Below are 22,283 nucleotides of genomic sequence, written 5' to 3' on the forward strand. Positions count from 1 at the left end.
ATTTAGAAAAATGGTCTTCTGTTATAACGTATTTAGCAAAGTAAACATACTGTAAACATTTAATTGGATAATTTGGGGTGAATGTGAAAGTATATATAACATACAAAGAAGGATATCCCTCCCCCTCTTCTCATATCTTATGTCTTTGTATTGTTAATTAGTTTTCTGTTTTTTTTTATATACCAATATTATTTGTGTCTATGTCATGCTGTGTGAGACGCATTGTCAAGGAACCTGTTTTAATAAATGTCCGAAAAAAGAAAGCCATGTAACAGAGTGCAGAGCATGTTCTGATGTCTTGGAGGAGCTACAATAATGAATGAGAAGAGTTGTAAGCCCTATAAAAGTATTTGACGAGGGTGGGACCTTTGTGAATTGCTGGGGAAGAGAGATGGAGATTGGAGAGTGTCAAGGGTCTTTTTTTGTTTCGTTTTAGTTGATATAATTTAATTAGTCCATAATAAAGTAAAGCCTTGAATCTGTACACTCCGGTACAGTAGGTGGCAGAATGCATCCTAAACGTTAGTTGCGAACTGCCATAAAACGACAAGAAGAAGAGATTTTCCCCCCACAGGATCAATAAAGTGTACATTATTATTATTATCCTTCTCAAATCTCCAGTGATGCTGCTGATGCTGCCGCCCTCCCCTCCAGCAGGTGGCGGTGTTGTGACTGGCAGCAGCAAACTGTCCCCCTAGTTTCAGTAATCCAAGATGTCTGCGCCCTGACTGTCGCTGTTAACGGCGTGAAGGTGCAGAGCAAAGTGACAGGTATGGTCACCCTGAGTTTAATGTCGCTTCATTTTGATAGGGCGCTGTCTTCTTTGGGCTCGGATACAAGCTGCGGGCTTTTTATATGAATGTATGTAACGGGGCCGGTGCATTCAGGCAGGAAATGTGTGAATGTGAGCCTCTCGCTGTTCAATGTGACAACTGGGACAAACTGACTGGGCTTGTCTGCATAAGTAACGTTCATTTAGGGAAGGACGTCTGGGTTTGCTTATAATATTAAAGAGGAATCTACTGCAAAACACGATTCACACTGAATTATTCTTAAGATCCTAATCGTATGATCTGATCAGTGTAACTCGAGTGTAAAGACTTATTTTTATGTAGACTCTAAATTTGTGGTCAACTTGGAAGCAAAGCCATATTTGTCCCATTGACAATGACTGGGATAGACTTTACCAGTGAAAGTATACAGGGTGATTTGCAAAGGATCATGGCAGGATGTCTGTTTGTTCTGATAGGCTATCCATCTCCAAGTTCACTGCCCCCTCCCTCCTTCCTTCCTTCCTTCCTTCCAGCACTAACCCCCTTGGTGATGACAGCATGCAACCTCACACATTTCTAATTGCACTTACTGTTATCTAGTGATCCTGCTTCCTAAATATCAGAATATAACATCCAGCTGGTGCAGGAGCCTGATCCCACCGGGGCCCATATGGCTCCAGCCGTTAAGACACTTTTACTATCTCACTCTGGCTGCGGTTACACTTGGCATTTCAATGCAATTTACCAGCCCTCATTCTAAAGATTGGATTTTTATAATGTCAGGTCCCTGTGCAGCCGCACTTAGCATAAAAATGGCCATTATGCTTCTCCTTTGGCTTTATTTATTTAAATCTGTGTCTGCATTGCTTTCCCCCTCCTCCTCCTCCTCCTCTCCCTCCTCATCTCTTTTCATTGCTTGTTTGTTGCTTGATTGCATCCGGGCCACAAAGATTTCCGATGACCTTGTGAGCCTGATCGCTTTCATCTCTTTCTTTGAAGATGTGATAGAAAATGTGAACAAACTCAGATTTTTTTTTTTTTTGCACGTCCAGACACGTCACTTTACGCATCCTGTGTGAGTCAGAAGATAAAAGTCGCAGTTGAATTCGTAATGACAGGCGTAACTGAAGTCTATTTCATGGCACACCAGGCAGTCCTGTTAATATGTTTTCTCTTGTACCACCTCAGCTGCTGATCCTCTGTTGATGCTGTTTGTTGCTTTTTTAATATTGTTTTTTCAGAAAAGAGTCCAGAGTCTGTAACACATTCTCTCTCTCGCCATTAAAACAGGATGGGAGCGATGCAATTCAGGGAAGCCAGTAGAGAAAATGGGCCTGGTGGGATTTGATCGCAGGCCAGCGGGGATAATACATGTAGGGAATATAGACTGTCAGCACTATTGAAGTACAACTTTGTGGTTTGAGCCAAAGCTGCATATCCCAGTGATGGGCCTGTATATAGCTACTGCTTCAGTGGTTATCGTTTCAGACGACAACATTAACACAGTGCCGAGGAGTGCTGCTGTCCTTATGAGCTGTTTTATTTTGCATATTCCCCAGGCCAGTGAACCGGGATTGTAGGTTATAGAGAGAGACCAATAATGGCAGATAGCAGTCAGTATAGAGTTCAGTACATGAAGATTTAAATAGAACATTAATGTATGTTGACTTATGATGTTAATGGTATTAGAGCTGCAACGATTAATCGATTATTTTTTAAGAAAAATAAGTCAAAATTCTCTGATTCCAGCTTCTTAAATGTGAATATTTTCTGGTTTCTTTACTCCTCTATGACAGTAAAATGAATATCTTTTGGGTTGTGGACAAAACAAGACATTTGAGGACGTCATCTTGGGCTTTGGGAAACACTGATTGACATTTTTCACCGTTTTCTGACATTTTATAGACCAAACAACTAATCGATTAATCGAGAAAATAATCAACAGATTAATCAACAATGAAAATAATCGTTAGTTGCAGCCCTAAATGTTATGTATGTTATGCGTTTTTGGAATGCAAACATGCTGGGAAGTGATTTTACTGTTTTAGCACTAATTTCCACACTGTTTTTAATGAATATCATGGTAGCTTATTGAAAGTCGCTCTGCACAATATTATCAGCTAAATGTAAGATGGAAATGTAGATATTTTTTGCCAAGATAATGTGATACTGACCTATGCCTGCTGCCTACTGGATATCTTCTGCTTTAAAACAGATAAGATCCGAGGCTTCACAACTAGGTCTAAATTTAAACATCTGCCTCATACAGGGCTACTTTATGCCAAATCAGGCCGTTCCTAAAAGTTATGTAAAAAGTTTTTTTTTTTCTTCAGAAATACACAAGTTAGCTAAGAGCTAGGAGAGGTCAAACCGGGTCAAACCAGGTCATGCAACTTCTCCTTTCAGTCCCAGCGAATCGCTGAGACCCTTCTTCAGTTCTTGTTGAAGTTCAGTGTTTTATTTGACTGGCCTTTAGCACTTGGCACTCAGGAATCAATATTCAGTCCCAGGGCTGGAGTTTGATGGGATGAATACTAATGTTGTGGAACAGCATTGGCATATGACTGGCCCTGGCCTCTATAACTTCATATTTGATGTAATCTCCAAATCTTATCGAGGGAATCTCAAGCAGCCTTTTGAGCGATAACAGCCCAGTACATTTGTCCTGTTTTGTCACCGCATTAGGCCCATCGATCGTGCCAAATTTACAGCTCTAAATTCATAACACGCTGCCACTTTTGGAAAGACACTCTCCGTCGCAGATCCCCTAACTGCCAGTGATTGTCCCTTCTTGTGTTTATTGTGTTATTAGGAGAGATTTAGTCGTCTTATCTATTCAAGGACACTGTAGTCATTTACTGTGGGTTCTAATGTTTCTTCAAAGGTAGACAGAAATATTTTTAATTCATCAAAATTCTATTATGATTTTATTACACATGCCTTCTTTTTCCATTAGGGCCCAGGGATTTTACCTTGTCTCCAAGGCCTGTTTGCCTATTTGTTATCTTAAGTACATATGGAGGCAGGGCGGCCTAGTGGTGACAGAGACAATCTCAGGGGTTCGATCCCCACACCTGCCTGTAGAAGTTTACCGCTAGCTCATTATAAATCACTCTGGATGAGAGCGTGGGCTGAAGTGTAAAGGTAAATGCTGCCACTAGATGGACTGCCAAACTAAGAGATGAATAAAGCCAATTGTCAGAGCTGATTTGAGTGTGTTTGGAAGATCAGAATTAATTCAGTCCTTTCCCTCTTAATTTAAAAGCATGCTAATCATGATTTCTGATTAGAAATGGGTTTTGACAGTTTCTATCTATTAAAGGAGACGGACATGGGATGTGTTTTTTGCTTTCAAGACTGAAGGATAAGACTGGTTTCAGCATATTTCAGTAGCAGTCAGAATATCACACTATCAAGCCCTGACAGGAAATATTCTCAAGTAATGGACCATACATATCAAACCAACCACATGGGACAGCAGCTTAAATTAAATAGGGGGTGGGAATTATCAGTGAGCTGCAGATACCATGTTATCACAGTACACAGGCAACAGTAAGATAATATTGTTTGATTCTTACATATTTCAAGATTATCATATGGCATCACAGAATCTGTGTTATTAGAAAATACATTATTTAACTTATTTAATGTTAATTTAGTGGAGATGTGAAGAAGAGAGGACGGATAACATGTAACATGTAATAGGTTGTTAAACCAGACTTGAATGTGTAAAACGCTACAGGTACAAAGCCTTAGCCCACTGCGAAATATATTACTATTCCATTTTTATTTCACCTTACTGCAGTAAGAAGAAATTAAATATAGAAAGAGACGAAGATATGATTTCCTCAAGGCTAATAAAATGTCAATATCATTTATGCTTATGACACTCCAGTATTCTCTCCAGGAGGCACTCTCTTAAAGACAATTTTTTCCACTTTAAAGAATGTAATTTCATAGAACATCATTAATTATAACCTTGACTTGTAAATAGAAAACAGGCATCATTGATGTGGGCGACGGTTAGGCTTGTCTGCTTAATGAAGACTAAAGAGAGCCTAATAGCCTAACCACCAATCAGCAATGGGCACAGTGGTCTTATACCAATGTAATTAGGCCTAAATTTTTAATAGCAAATTGATTCATTTCTTTAATCAAAGTCATTTTTCTCTGAAGTGCAGTCAGTTTTAATTATGCTGAAATAGACCACAGGAACTGCTGTTTCTATTCTGTTAAACCCTTCAGAAATTTGTAACAAGTGATAAAACTTTAATTTGTGAGTTTTTATATGGGGAATCTACTTTCTGATTGTCTTGCACAACACTTGAGCCAGGCAAATTATCATGGCAGGCATGAGTTTTCTCCTGCATTTCTCCTTTGTCTTTGATACTATTCACATATTTAGCTCCGCTGACAAGGTTATGTTTTGTCCCTGTTAGTTTGTCAGTAGGATATCTCAAAAAATATGAACAGATTTCCATGACAGATAGATTGATTAGACATGATTAGATTTTGGTTGTGATCTGGGATTTCGGCCATTAGACAAATAAAATTATTTAACCGTAACTGTGAAACTAACAAGAGATAGACACTTGATTCCAAATCCTAAGGCTGTGTGTGCAGGGTCAAGAAATCAATTTAACCTAAAACTGAAGTGACAGGAATGAAGTCTTTGGGTGTAGCAGCAAGTTGTAGAATTGCTCAGCGTTGGCGGAGGTTTGCGCTCCCTGGGTGCCTCCTTGTTTCAGCTGGTGATTTAAAGGGCGGCTTTGTCGCATATTGTTTAACAAGTCAATAAGACACGTTTCAACAAATGCTTTTACTCAACAACCCTACATGATCCAAATAAATTGCTCTTTCTGTGTAGGCCTTGTGAATGACAATGCTGCTGCCACAGTAATTGGCTTAGATCTACTTGAACGTAACGCACAGCCTAAAAGGCCCGCTCAAAATTTATGTCTGTACCTTGTAAATTACTCTGCCTTTGATTTGATTAATCGCAAGAAAACTTTAAGAGCAGCATGCACCGAGTTCTTAGCAAGGCTCATATTGTACAGCCTTGGACAGACTTTGCAGTGCTGCAGACTTAACGCTGCTTTAGCTGTTGAGTCTAATGTAAATTCAGTTCCGTGAAACATACTGTCAGTGCAGTTGTTATGCCTTATGTAGGTCAATTCTCCTTCAGCTTTCACTGCTTGGCCTTGTGATGAGTGATTTCATTTTGCGAGGGAATTGCAGTTTTATTATTCATGCTCCAAAAGAGTTTGGAGTTGTGGTGCATTAAAGCATGACGTTGTCATTTCCCCACCACTCTCAAAATGTTATTCCCTTTGTCCCAAATTGGAATTAAACCCAACATGTGCTGCTGCTCCTAATTGTTTTCGCTGGCACTTTCAGAGCTCCACTAAAGCCTAGAATTTCAGGACCATGTCAATTTCCTGGCTGATGTTTTTCTAGTCATCTCGGGGCAATTTTTTTTCTCCAAATTGCTGGTTTAGGCTATATTCTGCAGTTTGCCAGTTGGGGATTCGTGAGTCTGTCATTGTTTGATAACATAAGTGGCTTCTCTCACTTTAGATTTAATACATACTGGTCTCTGCATTGTCAGACTGGCTCCAAAATTGATCTGAACTGCAACATGATTTTTCCACAATGAAGTAGCTGAACACATTCGGTGAGAGGCATGAAATTGACCTCTGCGGCTTATGTGAGTTATAAAGACAGCTATTGAGGGAGTTCGAAATAAATTGATTCTATTTAAGACTTTGTCTGCAGTATGCTTATCACCTTAACACCCTTACAAACATTACAGAGGCCTCGTGGTGGGTGCAGTGTAACAGGTCCAGGATAATCAGCAGCCGAGATAGAATCACAACTTTTCCTGGGAACAGTTTCTCCTATTTGTAGCTTTGAAGCAGCATGGGGTCCCATATATCTCTTTGGTACTGTGTCTTTTGTTGATCTAATTGGATACCCTCTGTTGCCTACAATGAATCATTGGTAGACCTCTACTCTCCCCTGAAGTGCTTACTTTTATTGAATGCAGGGTTCCCCAGAATCACCAGGCTAAACCTTAAAACTTCTATTTGTCCCTTGGCTCTAGCCATTGATCTTTTTTTTTTTTTTTTACAGCTGTGTCTGTATCACTTTTTTTCCAACAGAGGATTATAGGCGTGCTTTTATGTGTTCTGCCTCCCCAGAGAAAGGCCAGGAGTTCAGGCCATTCTCCCCACTCCACTAATTGACTGCTAATTTGGCAAATGCATTTGAAGGTGGAATGAAAAAGCAGACCCCTCTCTGGCTTCATATAGAGCGATGACACTGCGACCCCCCAGTGTTAATATTGTCACTTATCCCCCCCGCCCCCTTTCTTCCACGGGGACACTTGACCTCGACTGATGCGGGCCGGTGCAGAGCTAGAGGACGCTACAGGCTGTGCTGTAGCCCAGGGAGGAGAGGCCAGGCGGCGGAGGCGTTTGGAATTCAACCCATGATTTTCACAGAGAGGTTTAAATCCTGCCAGTTCTCAGGGTCCTCAGTAGGGCTGGCATCTCACTCCACTGCTGATCCACACCACAAACACCTCCAGGAGAGTGGCTTTCACTGAGCCGATCGAAGGCAAAGATTTTTTTAATTACTCGACTGCTGCGGAATGGAAAGGCATGGTTTTGCCTGTGGGTATCAGTATTGACTTGGCTGTATGATGTTTTAATGAGACCGGCGTGTAAATGATTTGTTGCAGTTGCTTATGCTTGAAAGGCTAATTTGTTTGTTTTTCTCCTCATATTTACTTATTCTCTGCGGTTGGATTCTCTGCTTGCTTTGGGTCAGATATAGGGCTTTCCAGACGCACACAGACTGAAACCAGGATGTCAAAGATCTCCAAGGCAGCCAAGGCGGTGAAGAGGGTGGATGTGAGTGGCGTGATCCGGGCCATAGTGAGGTCAGGACAAGCAGCCCCTGGACCCCCGCTAGGCCCTGTCCTGGGACAGGTAAAATGAATCATGATTCTCATTCTTGTTCCATCTCTTCCCTCCAAATAATCAGGAGTTTTAACATAGTTGCTGAAGCATGGCTCAATTTTATTAGCTGACCTACTCTGCACAGCTCACTTTGCCCTGCACACCGCTTAAGCACATCTTCATGTCTCTTCTCTCATTTGCCAAAGAAGACAACCTGATCCTTCCCTATTTTCACTTTGTCAATCACATTATGCTCCCTTGTGATTACCTCTCTTCCCTCATTCACCTCCTCTCTTGCATCCTACCACCACTCCGGTCTCCTACCATAGCTGTATTCATATTCCCATTCATATTCTAGTCTCACAGCCCTATTGTGCAGGGGGGTGTCACGCTCAGCCTTGGTCTGCAACCATTTCCTCACTGTATCCAGGCCAAAGATATTACCAGTTCCATCCACAACACCTGTCCATACGCATTAGTTTCACTCTTTCCAACTGAGTCGACGAGGAAGGAGCTTGAACCAGTAAAAGTTCAGTCTCAAATTCTTGTATATTTTGTCCTGCTTCAGTTGATCCAGGGAGACAGCTGAGGTTGTATTGTATTTTATTGCATCGGGATGCACCAATACTACTTTTTCACTACCGATGCCAATTCCAACAAGTAAAATTTATGTATTGGCTGGTACCGGATAGTGCTCTCTTCAATCATTTTAAATTAACAATATAGACCAAGACCCATTAGTTCATTTTTCTCTGTGGCATCATCCTTGTGTGTATGAAAAAGTGTTTAATGTTAACAATGTTAATGTTAACTGTGCATTAAGGTTATCTTTGTTTCTGATCACAAGTACATAGTTTTTAATTTCGCTTTTGAAATTGATATTTTACAGCATAAAGGCACCATCCCATCCCACATTCTTATTAGTCAGTCAGCTATTAAATTTTCATCGTCCTTTGCTGAATTGAGTGAAAGCAAACCTATGGCTCACTCTGCATACACAAATGATCTGGTTAGCCGCTTTAATGGCTCAGGCTCATCAGCCTTGGATGCAATTGCACCCTTGAAAACCAGATCGCTTCACATAGTTAATCGATCTCCGCGGCTTAATGACGCAACACAGACCCTAAGAAGAGACTGGAAAAAAAGCTGAACACAGTTGGAAGAAATACAAGCTATAAATCTTTTATGAGATCATGAAAGACCAAGTGTTCAGATATCAGAAAAGGATTAAGGATGCGAAAGCGGTGTGCCTCTCTGACTTGTTATCTAAAAATTGCCATAACTTGATGGTCCTGTTGAAGATGATAGACTATGCTGTTAACCCTGACCCTAGTTACACTATATAAACTATAAAAAATAAAATAAATAGGCTATATGGTTTTTTAAAAGATTGGACTCCAGATCTCCCTGCCTGACTAGGACTTATTTGATATGTTAAATACTGATAAGTACTGCTGTTTTAAGTCATTTTTCCCCTATTGTTTTTTTTTTTATTATCTCCCAGTTACTTTACCTGTCTACTTGATATTGTTACCACAAAGTTGTGTCCATGATACTATAGGTCCTAGCATTGTATCCATTATAAATATCTCTCTGGCCACTGATATGTTCCCTTCTAGGTTTAAGTATACAATATTTCAACCCCTAGTTCAGCAGATATCACCTGTGGGGTCCCTCAGGGCTCAATTATAGGCCCTATCCTTTTCTCCTACTTCATGCTTCTGCTTGGCAACATCATGTAAACATAATGTCTCTTTTTTGCTATGCAGATGATACCCAGCTATACCCACCTAGTGACCCAATCTCAAAAAACATTCAAGAACTGCCACACAGGCATCAACTGTTGGATATCGCAGAACTTTTCACAACTCAACTGTGAAATAGTCTTATTTGGCCCTCCTACATCCAGAAATCTTGTTCTAAAGGATCTTAGAAGTACAAAGCCAGCGGCCAGAACCTCAAGAGTGATACTTGCCCGGAAACTGACTTTTGAAGAACACATAAAGAGAGAAGTACAGTCTTGCTTCCTACAGTTAAGATCAAAATCAAAAATGAAGACATTATTATTCTCCTTAGATTTAGAGAAGGTCATTTGTGCTTTTATCTCATCCCATTTAAGATACTGCAACTCCCTTTATTCCTGCCAAAATCAAAAGTCACTGTCACATAACTAGCTCATTCAAAATGCAGCAGCTAGGATTTTAACGGGTGCAAAACAAATAGACCATATAATCCCAGTTTTAGCGTCTCTTCATCATTGGTTACCAGCTGGATATAGGGTTTATTTTAAGATTTCACTGATCACGTTGAAAGCACAGCTAGTTCTGTCCCCTAGCTACATTGCAGACTTGTTATTTCCCTATGAGCTGGAGCAGAGCCTGAGATCCTCGGCACAGCTCTGACTGTTCCTCCGTCTGCACTCAAAACTAAAGTTGATTGTGTTTTTGCCATCAGGGCCCCTAAATCGAGGAACACCTTGCCTCAGGAACTCACAGTCTCAATGAAACGAAAAGTTACTTTTTCACCTTGTTAGCTAGTTTCCCATATATATTATATGATATACTGTATATATAGCCTACTGTATGTCATAGGATACACTAACAATAAATGCGAAAAATTTACAATTTATTTATTTTCTCATATTTTTATATCAAAATCCCATTAGTTTTTTTTTACTAACTGGAAAGCGGCATGTTTTTGGTGGTTACTTCATGGTGTACCAGTAGGCGTACATAAATATTCCAACCAATAATAACGTCAAAGATTTTTTTTTTAAATCTGCCACAACTGTCAAAGTGACACGAGTGTTCACCCCCAAAAACCTTTTTTCGTTTTCCTGAGACACCAAGATTGCATCCTACTGGCTGGAATTTATTCATTTTGAAGAATCCGACATTTGTGACAGCTCAAGATTATGCGCAAAGCATTTCACAGTGGATTGCTTCACCAGCTGTACCCAGTATGCAATGGGCTTCATTGCCTTTCTCTTTCCTTGTTTTTTATGGTCCAACCCGCCCACATGAACGGTCCCTCCTCACATTGTCCTGCCCCAATATCAGCTGGAAGTACGTTGAATTACAGAAGCAAGACACCAGCGACATGCCTTTTCCTTGTGTCTTTATGCTAGCTTATTCAGCATCAACTTTTAAATCACTTCATTTTTATGGACTTGTTTTAAAGTAATTCTTTTTTATTTTGCCCACTTTTAATCTTGTGTTTTGTTTTTTCTTCAATGTTTACTATTTTTATCTCCACCTTTTTATATTTTACTATTCTGGCTTTTATCCCTTCTTGTAAAGCACTTTATAAACTCTGCTTATACTGTAGATAAGTGTTATATAAATAGAGATTATTAGTAGTTGTTGCAGTAGTAGAATTGATTTTAGCATCAGGAAAATAACCTGACACCGATACCCTGTTTTAGCCTGGTATCACCCTAATATCTGAAAGCAGTATTGGTATGGAGGTATTGCACTGCATATCATGAGAGTGTCAGTTTCTTTTGCATCATCTCATACTCATGAATATACTTTAAAGTTGTCACTGAAAGCGGTAGTGATGGCGTGTGAGAGCTCAGCTATGATGAATGATTTAGACATCCGTCTGTAAAATGCGACTCCCTCTCCTACGCTGGGTGGGCGTGAGCTCTTGGGGATAGATGTCGTAGCGTCAGTAGTAATGAAGTGAAATCAGTTGTAACCAAGCAAAACAAAGCCATATGTTTGTCTAAAGGTGCCTCCTTTTGGACTGTTTTGGGATGTCATGTGCCGATGGTGCAGCGTGTTGTGTGTGTTTGTCTCTCTTGGCTCCCCTGTTCCATCAAGCTCACAGTGTGTGTAGCAAACTGTAAATAAATGGCAGTCGGCAGCCCCTCTGCTTTAGGCACTGGCCCCGGCCCTTTAATCTTACCCAGTCTCTCCTCCTTGGTTTTTTTCCCCTTTCTCTGACTAACCACCCTTGACAGGGGAAGCGCAGAGAGGTAGGCTGCCTGTCGGCCGCGGGGCAAATTTAAACAAACGAGAGAAATAAAAGAGGGAGCGGGAGACAAAAAAGGGGAACTGACAGCTTTGGTGCAGGAGAATAATTACAGGCTAGAGTGAAATTAACACAGGCGAATGGACGGGAAGAATAGAGAGCAGCAAAGAGAGGGACAAAAAGAAGAAAGAAAATGGGAAAGACGCTCATGCACTTTCTTCAGGACCAGGTTATGAGAGTCGTGGGTGCTGAGGGAAAATGCTGAGCATTGTATCTAGAGCTTAACAGGTGTAACAAATTCAAGGAGGTAGTCATTTGCTGAGGCTGCTGCCTATGCAGTCACTGCTTTTATAATAGAAATATGAGAAGTTGCCCAACGGGGAGTGCATCCAGAATGCATGTGTTTGAAATGTAGAGTGAGCAAGGGAGAAAGAGATGAAAGAGAGAGGGTGGGCGAGAGTTGGATGCTGTCTACTACACTGTTCATCCCTGTGCGGATTCCCTCAAAAATCCCTCTGAACCGGAGAGAAATTCCCCACAGAAACTTTAAATGAATTTCTTTTTGTGGCTGAATGTGTGCATTAGCCTCAATACATCCTGTAAATATGCCCCGTAAATCAAGCATAAAGCAGTGTGAATAAGCTCTCGCGCTTTGACAAATAGCCACAATTTCAATTAATAGGAGCATTAATGCTCAGAGGGGAGGCAGATGGGCATGGAGTGCATTCAGAATGTCTGTTGGGAGAGGGCTGGTTCGCTGTGAAAAACGCTCCACACGCTCACTCCCACCCTTGACATGCACAGCCCATCACATCCACAGACTTCTCTCTTTCAACATTAAAGGGAGACAAGAAGACAGCATGCTCAAGGATTAGTGCGTGGCTATCAGAGCTGATGGTGCCGCCGGCGTAATTGTGATAAATGACGGCCTTTCCTCAGCGTGCCACTCCGTGAAGAGAATAGCATGCTTTTCTGGCTTGAATATGTGTGTGTGGGGGGGGGCTTCCATTCAGATTACCAGCTCCAGCATCAGTCTGGATGTTTAGCATTAAAAAAAAAACATAAAAACATGACATTTTCTGTGACGGTGGAAGGGAAGCTGATTGGCTCAGACGTAGTGGAAGTCCTGCAAGTGTGGGGCAGTTAGTGGTCTCTAAGGCCTCTTGGCTGTGAATGATTTGTCCTGATTCCCCCTGCTTTTCCCCCTTTGTGTGGGTGACAGGCTGCCAATATTGCTCCTGCATAATAGCCAATGAACTGTCAACACTAGAGGAGTATGAAACACTTTATTAGTTTGCACTCTGTCCTGGAGGTGTAGTTGACAACAGCTGTGGAATAACTTCACAGTATACACATGGCATATGTCCAAGTCCCACATGGTACACGTAATGTCTATGCCCACTGACAACACAGAGGCTAGTAGCTCCATGGGGAAACAAGGCACTTGACTATACAGTACATCTTTCACACCTGCTGCTGTATCCCAGCTTCCCATGATGCCCAAATACTACAGTGTGACAGCACCCAGGGCTCAATAAATTAATGATTGAAAGGCCCAGTCCTTAATTCAAATGTAATTAAAAAGGTAACTCTCACATCAAAAGCCAGAAAAGGGATTGGAGGGAGCTGGACAGAGTTGTTCTTTTCATTTTGAAAATGACTGAAGGAGACTTTGAGACAAGTACAGACAATGACAGCTAAACATGAATTTTGAATGTGTTTTGAAGCTGTAGAGGGTTCACATATGTTGGTAAGCTTTGTAAACAATGTAGTAAAATAGACCTGTATTTAAAGATACAATGGAATTAGGATGAGGTTGTCCATCTGTAAGCCCTACTTTGTCAAGAATCTATACATAAAAACACTGTCTTTCATAGATATTTAGCATCTTGAATTATACATATTTTGTTCTGCTAAAAATGAAAATGCATTTATTCGATTTTTTTGTTTGATCTATGCAAAGCTATCTGAATTAACAGCAAAGTTTGGTTTTGAAATGTACGGGAAGGTGTACATTTTTTTTAAAAATTTGGGCTAAATTGGCTTAACTACCATTGTTGTAATTCTGCCTTTCGATCTGACAACAGGTTTCTTCAGCACATCTCAAAGGGATTTTAGGGTGTAGGGCGGAGACAGGCAACCTTGGTCCATGGAGGGCAAAGAGTCCGCAGACACTAGACTGTCTGGTTTCACTGATTAGTTCCTCCTCTGTCTGAAAGTGTTAGTCAGTGAAATGACCTGGTGTGGTGTTTGGTTGGAATGAAAACCTGCAGACTCTTGGCCCCTCCATGGGTAGACATTCAAATACTCAAGCACAGTGTAGAAAATTATCTTATGGATGGCATTTGAGTCCCGCGCCTGTGGTATCAAAGGAAAAAATAAATCTTTACCCCCCTGCCGCTATATTGAACTTTTCAGAGTTTCTCCTGTCCACTTTCTCTATTCATCTCCGACGAAAAATTAGAGCGAGAGACACTGAAAGATCACTCTCTGTATTTTTGCATGTAATGACAGGGGTGTGTGAATTTATTTTTTTTATTGGAAACCCCAGGAACTGATTTAAAATGCCAAACATGAGTGAATCACTCATGAGTATTCTCCAGCAAACTCCACCCCACACCTTAATATCCCCCTGAGATGTGCATAAGGTAACTGGCACCATCGGAATTAAAGCAGTTGTGAAAGGAAAATATTGTTCAAAACCCCTAACTACAACCTGCAGATGGCATCTATGTAACATAAGATGAAATATTGAACAAATGTTGGCCATTAGGGCAATTCTGCCCAAATTACACAAAGGGATAAATTACAACTAGACTTTAATATAAATTTTTAGCTTAATCTTTACAGTCAGATCTATTCACAGTGTTCTATTAAAACACAAAAAAATCACAGTAATGCATTTTGAAATCTTTTTTAGCACAACAAAATGTGCGAAAAAATCAAGGGTGCTAATTGCATTTGCAAAGCACTATATTATACCCATGATTGTTGTACTTAAAAAAAAAAAAAAAATACAAATTCAATACAAGTTATCTGCTTGGATGTGATATAGGCTTGGCTGGTCCAAGTTTTGTGTGTGGGTGTGCGTACATGCGTTTGTGCATGCACGCATGGTCAGAGCGAGTGTATCTCTCTAGAGTTCATGGGAGATGAAAGAGGGTCCTAACGAGGTCTCTGTGGGTTCCAGGCTGACATGGGAGAGAGTGTGACTGTGGCTCTGGGAGCGAGACAGTGTGTGATAATTAGAGGGCGGCGCAGAGAAGGCTTTCCCTTGGGCCTGGTCCTCTTCCTGCTCCGAGCTCTGGCTTGGCAGGGTCGAGTCTCCCGGTTCGGCCCCGGCCGCGGTCCCAGCCCCCCCGCCCCCGCGGTCCTGCGTGTGTCGCTCCCAGGCTGAGCTCAGCTTCACAGCCAGAGCCAGGAGGTTCTTCCCTAGGAACACAGTGGAGACACGAGGGTCTCTGTACCATAGCATGCCTGTGCCCCGCAGGGCCAGGGTGAAGATATTGATAGTGACCAAGCTGAGCCAAGGGTACAAAGCCTCCTTACGGGGCCCCCTTTGTCCCGGCAGGCCGGTGGCCCCAAGCTCTGTGAGGGCCACACATGGCAGCAGCAGCAGCAGGGCATAACAGTAAAAGAAGACCAGGCCCTCAGCCCAGATGGGCAGCCCCTCGGCAGCCCCCCCGGCTCCGGCTCCGGCCCCGGCTCCGGCCCCCGCATGGGCCTCCCACAGCCCCGCCTGCAGGTCTAGCACATCCAGCAGGTCGACCACCACCCACAGCAGCCGGCCTCGCACCTCTTGTTTCCTGCGCTGCGGGGTCATGTGGTCAGCTCCTGTCAGGATGAGGAAGAGCGAGGGCAGGCAGATGGACAGCAGCAGGGTCAAGGTCTTCCTGGCCAGCGGGTCGGGCGGCCGGCGCTCCTGCCGGTAGTTGTGGCAGACAAAGAAGAGCTTGAGCTGGAGCAGGGAGAGGAACAGGAACCAGAGGGCGTTGGCGAAACCGCGTCGCGGGGAGCGCGCCTCGGACACCACGCCCGCCGACACGAAACGCAGCGCGAGCAAGAAACCCACATCGCCTAGCAACACCGCCGCGCACTGCCATACGCTCGGTCCCGGAACGCCACGAGCCCCCAGCATGCTCTGCTCCAGCAGGTAGAGGTCCACCACTGCCATTGTGCTCACCGTGACCAGGGTTGATACGCACACCTGGGGCGTGGGCACCATGCCTGAAAGAAAAACACATACAGGAAAAATTCACAATTCACACAATTTACGCAAAAGTCAAAGACTGTTATCTATTCAGATCCAGCCACACTGTCATCTGTCCCCAGAAAAATTATACATTCACAGGTTAAAGAAAATGCTTGCATTTTCCAACATTAATTCAGAAGTAAATGTAAAATAGTTTGATGCTTGTTGCTATGGTTGAAGACATTTGCTGCCTAGTAAGCAGTGAGCTCCCTTCATCTTTGGTCAGAGCTATATCTACCCTGGCTGCTCAAGCTGAGAAGCCTGTTAAACTGTTTTTTTACTCCTCTGCGGCTCTTTGATTTAAATAGCTCTCATTTTCCATAAGCATAGCTTCTTTTTAAATCAGAGATTTTCAGATTATTTTTTTCTGCTATGAGATTTTTTTGTTGTTGCTTATTTGTTCTTTTTTGTGTTCACCTTATTCATTATTAATTAATTGCGTTCAGGCGCAGCTAGGTACCGTGTCAAAGCCCTTTTCTTCGCCTCTATAGCCTGCCATGTTTATTCTCATTGTGTGCCGCAGTCTTTAGTCGGCAAAAATTCGCTTCTCATTTGAGATGAATATTGATAACTTGCTATTTGTTTAGAGAGGCTTTTGACTTGTGTCTTGGTGCACACTGTGTATTTCTGGGTGAGTGCATGCAGGCAATGCTAATTTGGCTGAATATGAGTGTTCGTTTTTGTGTTGCGGCTCATATCTCAGCCATGGACAGTATTAAACCTCATTATTGATCTCAGAGTGAGAAATGATCATTGACTTTACAGTGAAATCGAACCAACGTCTCTTTATCGTATTTAGCTCAAAAGCCAGTGGTGTATGGCTCTCAGACAGCGCAGACCGCTGGACTGTCTGTTATCTGCTCAGCACCAGTCAGAGTGTCAGCCACTCGACTGGATCGATGACATTATAATATGAAATCATTACTGGCTCAGATTTGCTGTAATGGCAACAGTTGTGCGTGATCAAGCGAAAGATTGTCAGCACTGCGGCCTCTGAGAAACGGCTACCTGTGAAAAATGTGCATTGATGTGTTGCCGATGGAAGACGCATCACTTCCCTCACTGTAAGACTAACAGGAGCTCTGCCATCTGCTCGATGCCGTCTGAATCATTGAAGAGAGCTGTAGAACTCCGTTGGGTAAAAAGGTTTTGAGATTATCTGTGTGTGCGCGCGTGTGGTGTGCGTGAGACAGAGATAGAGAAAGAGAGAGAGTGAGAATGAGCACAAGAGTGCAAGTGAAAGATTAATAGGCTTTTGGCTGTCTACATGCCTAATAAAGTGTTACTGCATGATGGTAATAGTTCATAAATAAGCTCAGGGGGAGAGGCTAGGAGAGAGGGTGAAAGTGATGAAGAGGAAAAGAGTGAAATGCAGATACAAAGTGTCTTCCACCTACTTATATGAAGACATGGCGTTTTTATGTGCCAGCTTGGCCTGGATGAATCTAAATGTATTCATCGCCGGGGATATGGAGATATCATAGACATTAAGATTTCCTCTGAACACATGAATCAAAGCGATGAGTGAGGGAACGTTATAGACTGATTAATCCGCTGCAAGCATGGTGGGAGGACAGACGTGGATCATGCCTGCATTCGTAATATCTGATTATCTACGAACCCTTTTGTTTCACTGCAACCCCGCAACTTCATTGTCAGTCTTGAAATTGAATGGATTTCGCCAAACCGCAGACTGAGAGAATATTGGATTTAAAATTTGGTTTCCTTTTTTTGTGTGAACAAACCCAATCCGCAGTGGATAAAGAAGGTGCAGCCAGTGTCTTGGCTTTCTCTAGATGATGCCTCTTAGTAATTCAACCCGCACCTTAAATTTCATCCTGGAAGCCTTCCCTGTCAGGCGTGTTTGTGTTTTGACTCCTTGTCAACGCATGTAATTTATTCTGTTCTGAGTGAGGGACCAGGATGACAGCCCGTGGTCCACTCAGCTCATCAATAATGACCAAATTCATCATTCCCCTGTCTGGGAAATGACACTGCTGTTGACAAGGTGAGGCAGCCTATTTCGCTGTAAGCATGAGTAATGGCATGTTGTAGTGCACAGGTGAAATATTTGTTTTTAGTTTTTTTTTCAATCTTAATAGTGTGTTCTGCTTTGTTTTGAAAATATATCTTCACTTCTGGCTTTGTAGCTTTTCATATATGGAACTTGTGTGCAGAGAGAGAGAGAGAGAGAGAGAGAGAGAGAGAGAGAGAGAAGAGAGAGAGAGAGAGAGAGAGAGAGAGGAGAGAGAGAGAGAGAGAGAGAGAGAGAGAGAGAGAGAGAGAGAGAGAGAGAGAGAGAGAGAGAGAGAGAGAGAGAGAGAGAGAGAGAGAGAGAGAGAGAGAGAGAGAGAGAGAGAGAGAGGAGAGAGAGAGAGAGAGAGAGAGAGAGAGAGATTTGTTTTCCTTTTAATAATGGGTGTTTTCCAGGTGTACAGGGATGCAGGTGGAGGAAATGGGAAAGATTAATTGTTTTACACCCGCTATTTATCTCCACGAACATTCTCCTAGTCTCAAATAGTGTCTGGGGAAGACCTCGCCCCAAACAAGATGCTTCACAACTTAACCACAGGTGGCAATCAGACCAAGGGCATCAGGACAAAACAACACAGGTCTATGTAATTGTGTTCTAACTAATTGACTAATGGCGAGATAGCCTGTGTGTAATTACTGATAATGCATTGTTGAATAAATCCTCTCTCTCGACCTAATCCAAATGACTGAAACATCTGTTGATTAATCAGGTAGCAGTGATTGCTTCTAAGTTGTAGGATTGCCCTGGTTTTTATAGAGTTAAATCTTTTTTCCCCCCTTAAAATATGGTTATCATTAGCTGCCTAACGTGCAGTGTTATTGTTTGATGTCTCGCGTCCTTTTGCAATTTAACATCGTCTATTAAACCCCTCTCTGCAACACCTGTTTCATAACTGCCCTATTAACAATAGGTATGTGGATTTTACCAGTGGCTGATAATAAAGTGAAGGTGTAGTTACCCAAACCATTCGTATTGCACTTGGGCTCGATCCTCTTGGCTTGATTGAGAACAAGTAATCTGTTTTTCGAAGTGGAGCGTTGCCGATGACCAATAAAGTCTCTTTATTGTCGGGCGACGAGCAAGATCCGCCGGCAGGCTGTTAAAGTGTGAATCTTATAGTCCTTGCATTTGCATACTCCGGCTCCGGGAGAAGGCTGAGTGTCTAGAGGCTATGATAGTCTCATCGCAGCAGGGAAAGTCATCGCACTGCCACACCAAGCATAGACTACCCGAGTTTTGTCGGAACAAAAGCCGGCTCATATCCGTCAAGATTTGCCCCCTTCCCCTCCAGATCTGGCTTGTCACATCTCGTCGCCCGCCTCGCTCCGTGGTTACTGCGGGGCTGGACGGATCTGTCACCCCCCGCAATGTCGGGTCTGCTTGTTTTTTTTGACACCTCGGTGCAGGAGCCGTGCAGGATCCGCTCGGTCGGTCGGTCGGTCGGGGCTCCGGCTGTGAGGAGCACGGGAAGTCGGTCAGAAGTGGACCGGCGGTGCCTGACGCGGAATCATTAAGGAGAAGAAGAGTGGAGACCGCAAAACGATCCGACCGAGAAGATGGCTCGGCGTGGAGGCGAGCAATGCAGCGTGCAACATCGGTGGAAGGACGAGAGGAGAGACGCGGAGAAACTCATCCGTCCGACTTTGGTTGTGGTGTTAATTTGTAAGCAGGTTACGTGCTCCAGCCTGCCCCCCTCTCTTTCCCCTTTCTCCACTCCCCCCGTTTCGTTTGGCTTCCTGCCTTCCACCTCCTCTTCTTAACCATCAGCTGTGCATGGAACTTTAGGTGGAAGAGCCTATGAATATTTAAGAGCACCCAGTTACAGTATACTCATTGGTTATGGTAATCATGATGATGCCACTTGCAGAAAATTACTTGCATAATTGCTCTGCATTGTTTGGAAGTAGGCTGATACCTTACTTGCCCCTTCCTCCCTTGGAATAAGAGCAAGGGAAGTGGAGCAGAAGATGCTCGTAGCCTGTGGACACATTTAGAGCTCTGAAGGCAGATGTTACAACTTTAATTAGACTTCCTTCTGCCTCTTTACTGTCTTAGTTACACATGGAAATCATCCCTCTGTTGTAGATGAACTCATTACAGCCGGCTTACTCTACATCTGAATGAAGGGATTGGGAGTTTCTGAGAGAGGTCTAGTCTAGAATGAAGTATTTGGCAATGCAGTCTGCAAGAGGGCTGGCAGCTTTCCTCCCTAAAGAATTATTTTTTGGTCAGTTTCTCAGCACAGCGGCTCTTTAAACAGTGATTTCAAGGAATTTCATGCACATCACCTTGTCTTCAAGGTCCTGCTCCCTGAAGTGCATCTAGGCATTCCAGCCCACACCTTTTGCAAAGGCTCCAGCCCTCAACTCCCTCGCTCTCCCTCCTCTCTCGGTGTGCCGGGTTCATTTTAGAGTGAGAGCTTTAATCAGGCTGGTGAGGGAGAGAGGGGATGGAGAGTCATCTTTCTTGTCAGATACAGCTACGCGCTCCGCTGGCTTCCTAGAGAAGAGAGATTTTCCATTTTCCCCACTTCAGCGTGGGCTATTTGTTCTTCACCCCTCTTCTTTCCGTCTTCCCTCTGTCGCCCTCTCCTCATGCTTATCCTATTCTCTCCCCCCCGCTACTTAGCCTTTTTTCTTTTTGTTCCCTGTGGGTGTGGTTGAAGGTCACTCTGCAACTGGCTCACTTTCAGAATAGAGAGAGGGAGGCGGGGGGGGGGGTGGGGGGGGGGGGGGGGGGACATGGCGAATAGCGAGGGTAGCAGGGGAGGGCGAGGGGCAGCCAGGCGGGCAGACCGTCCACAGTACTGTGCAGTCATCACTTTTCCTCTAGACATGATTGGGGAAGTTTGGAAGGACACATCGGGTTGTAGACTGTCCAAGAATGCTAAGGGCATCAACACTCCACCTCAGACCCGAGGCTGACCTCCACATGGCGAGCGCGGAGAATTCAATCCCTGCACCTTCCTCGCCTCAGTTCTTGCTCTCAGTGTCGTCTCAGAGTCTGAAGCATGGATTAAATAGAACATAAAGTGGGGGAAATTCGCCATTATCCCTCTGGATCCGTTTGCAGCCACAAGCTTTGCTAATACATCGCTACCAGATATTATTGCACTCTTATTTCATCGTTGCCAGACTGTTCCATCCCTGACACTCTTTCTCTTTGTTTCTCTCCTCCACTTGTCAGCGTATCTTATGATTTTTCAGTCGTCTTGAGCCTCAGCTGCCTGCAGTTCAGGCTCCTCTGTTCTGCTGCAGCCTCCACACGTGATTAATCATGTGAAGTGGCAAAAAGCACAACACTGTCAAGACTGTGAGGGGAACCTAATGGAGTCGAAAATGTGATGTTTTGCTGTGATGCAATCCATTTTATTCTGCTGCTGCTTGCTTTCATCAGGTCCTCAAACGGGAAATTGTCGTTGAGCCAGGAACCATAAAGCAAAACGATGTTGGGGGTTTTTCGTCTGTTTTGGTTGTTATACAGATGAGACCAGAATTTGGTTCGCTCTGTCAATTTTGCGCTCATGCCCATTTGAAGAATGCGCCTCAGTTCTTCTATATAAGGCTGTATTGCCTCACCACAGTTCACTGGAGACTGGGGTGAAAATCGTTTTCATTTTCCACTTTTGAGACTAATCCAGTGATACCAGGGTGGAAAATCAAGTAAGATGCATGTCCAGCATGAACTCCATCTAATATTGCGCTGTGTGGCGAATGTGTCTGTTATAGTTTTGACCCAAACTGACCTGGTGCACAGCTGATAGCAGCGCCTTGGCAGCGCCCGTCCTAAGTTGCTCCTGTGTGGGGCGAGCAGCGTGCAGCTGAGCAGTTCAACGTGAAACCTAATCAGCTGTATGACGCCATGATAGGGCTGAATGTGATAAAATGCCAACACCGGAGCAGATTAAATGAACAAGGTAATGAAGGTAATGAATGAGAGTGTTTCACACTGAAGGGTTTAATTAACCTCGCCTCCTACCCAGCCCCGTTCCACTGTAACACCAACGTCCCACCCCCCCTCCCTGTAGACTGCCAGGGCAATTTATCCAGTGGCCTTGTGTGCCAGGGGCAATTAATTCTGCCTCCTGCCCCAAGGCCTTATCCTATGTCTGTGTCCTTTATCTCCATGTTTGCTACGCTTCCGTAAGCACAGTTCTTCTCTTGACCTACTCTCCCTCCCTTTCTCATCCTCCCTATCTCCCTCCATCTCTCTCCCTCTCCCCATCTCTGCCCACCCATCTCTCTCTCTCTCTCTCTCTCTCTCTCTCTCTCTCTCTCTCTCTCTCT

At 43.4% G+C, this 22,283-nt stretch overlaps 2 protein-coding genes across 2 annotated transcripts in view; one reads left to right on the forward strand and one right to left on the reverse strand.

Annotated features, from left to right (window-relative positions):
• The first annotated feature begins 703 nt into the window (after positions 1-703).
• The window catches only part of mrpl11 (mitochondrial ribosomal protein L11), a 28,715-nt gene continuing 7,135 nt past the window's right edge, over positions 704-22,283 (forward strand). The window contains exons 1-2 of the mRNA XM_071539431.1: positions 704-770; positions 7,605-7,765. Coding sequence (XP_071395532.1) covers positions 7,643-7,765 — 123 coding nt within the window. The 5' untranslated portion in view covers positions 704-770; positions 7,605-7,642. The remainder of the gene's footprint in view (positions 771-7,604; positions 7,766-22,283) is intronic.
• Positions 14,847-15,935, reverse strand: tmem265 (transmembrane protein 265). The gene has a single exon (XM_071539472.1). It carries the CDS (start codon positions 15,933-15,935, stop codon positions 14,847-14,849), a length of 1,089 nt encoding a protein of 362 aa, XP_071395573.1.

This window comes from Centroberyx affinis, unplaced genomic scaffold (genome assembly GCF_046629955.1).
Source record: "Centroberyx affinis isolate AG114_WGS23_722 - 3 ecotype Tasmania unplaced genomic scaffold, CSIRO-AGI_Caff_v1 ptg003460l_1, whole genome shotgun sequence".
NCBI lineage: Eukaryota > Metazoa > Chordata > Actinopteri > Beryciformes > Berycidae > Centroberyx > Centroberyx affinis.

What these genes read in the sequence shown, in the direction of transcription:
- tmem265 (XM_071539472.1), bottom strand. Translation starts at nt 15,935, where the DNA reads ATGGTGCCCACGCCCCAGGTGTGCGTATCAACCCTGGTCACGGTGAGC.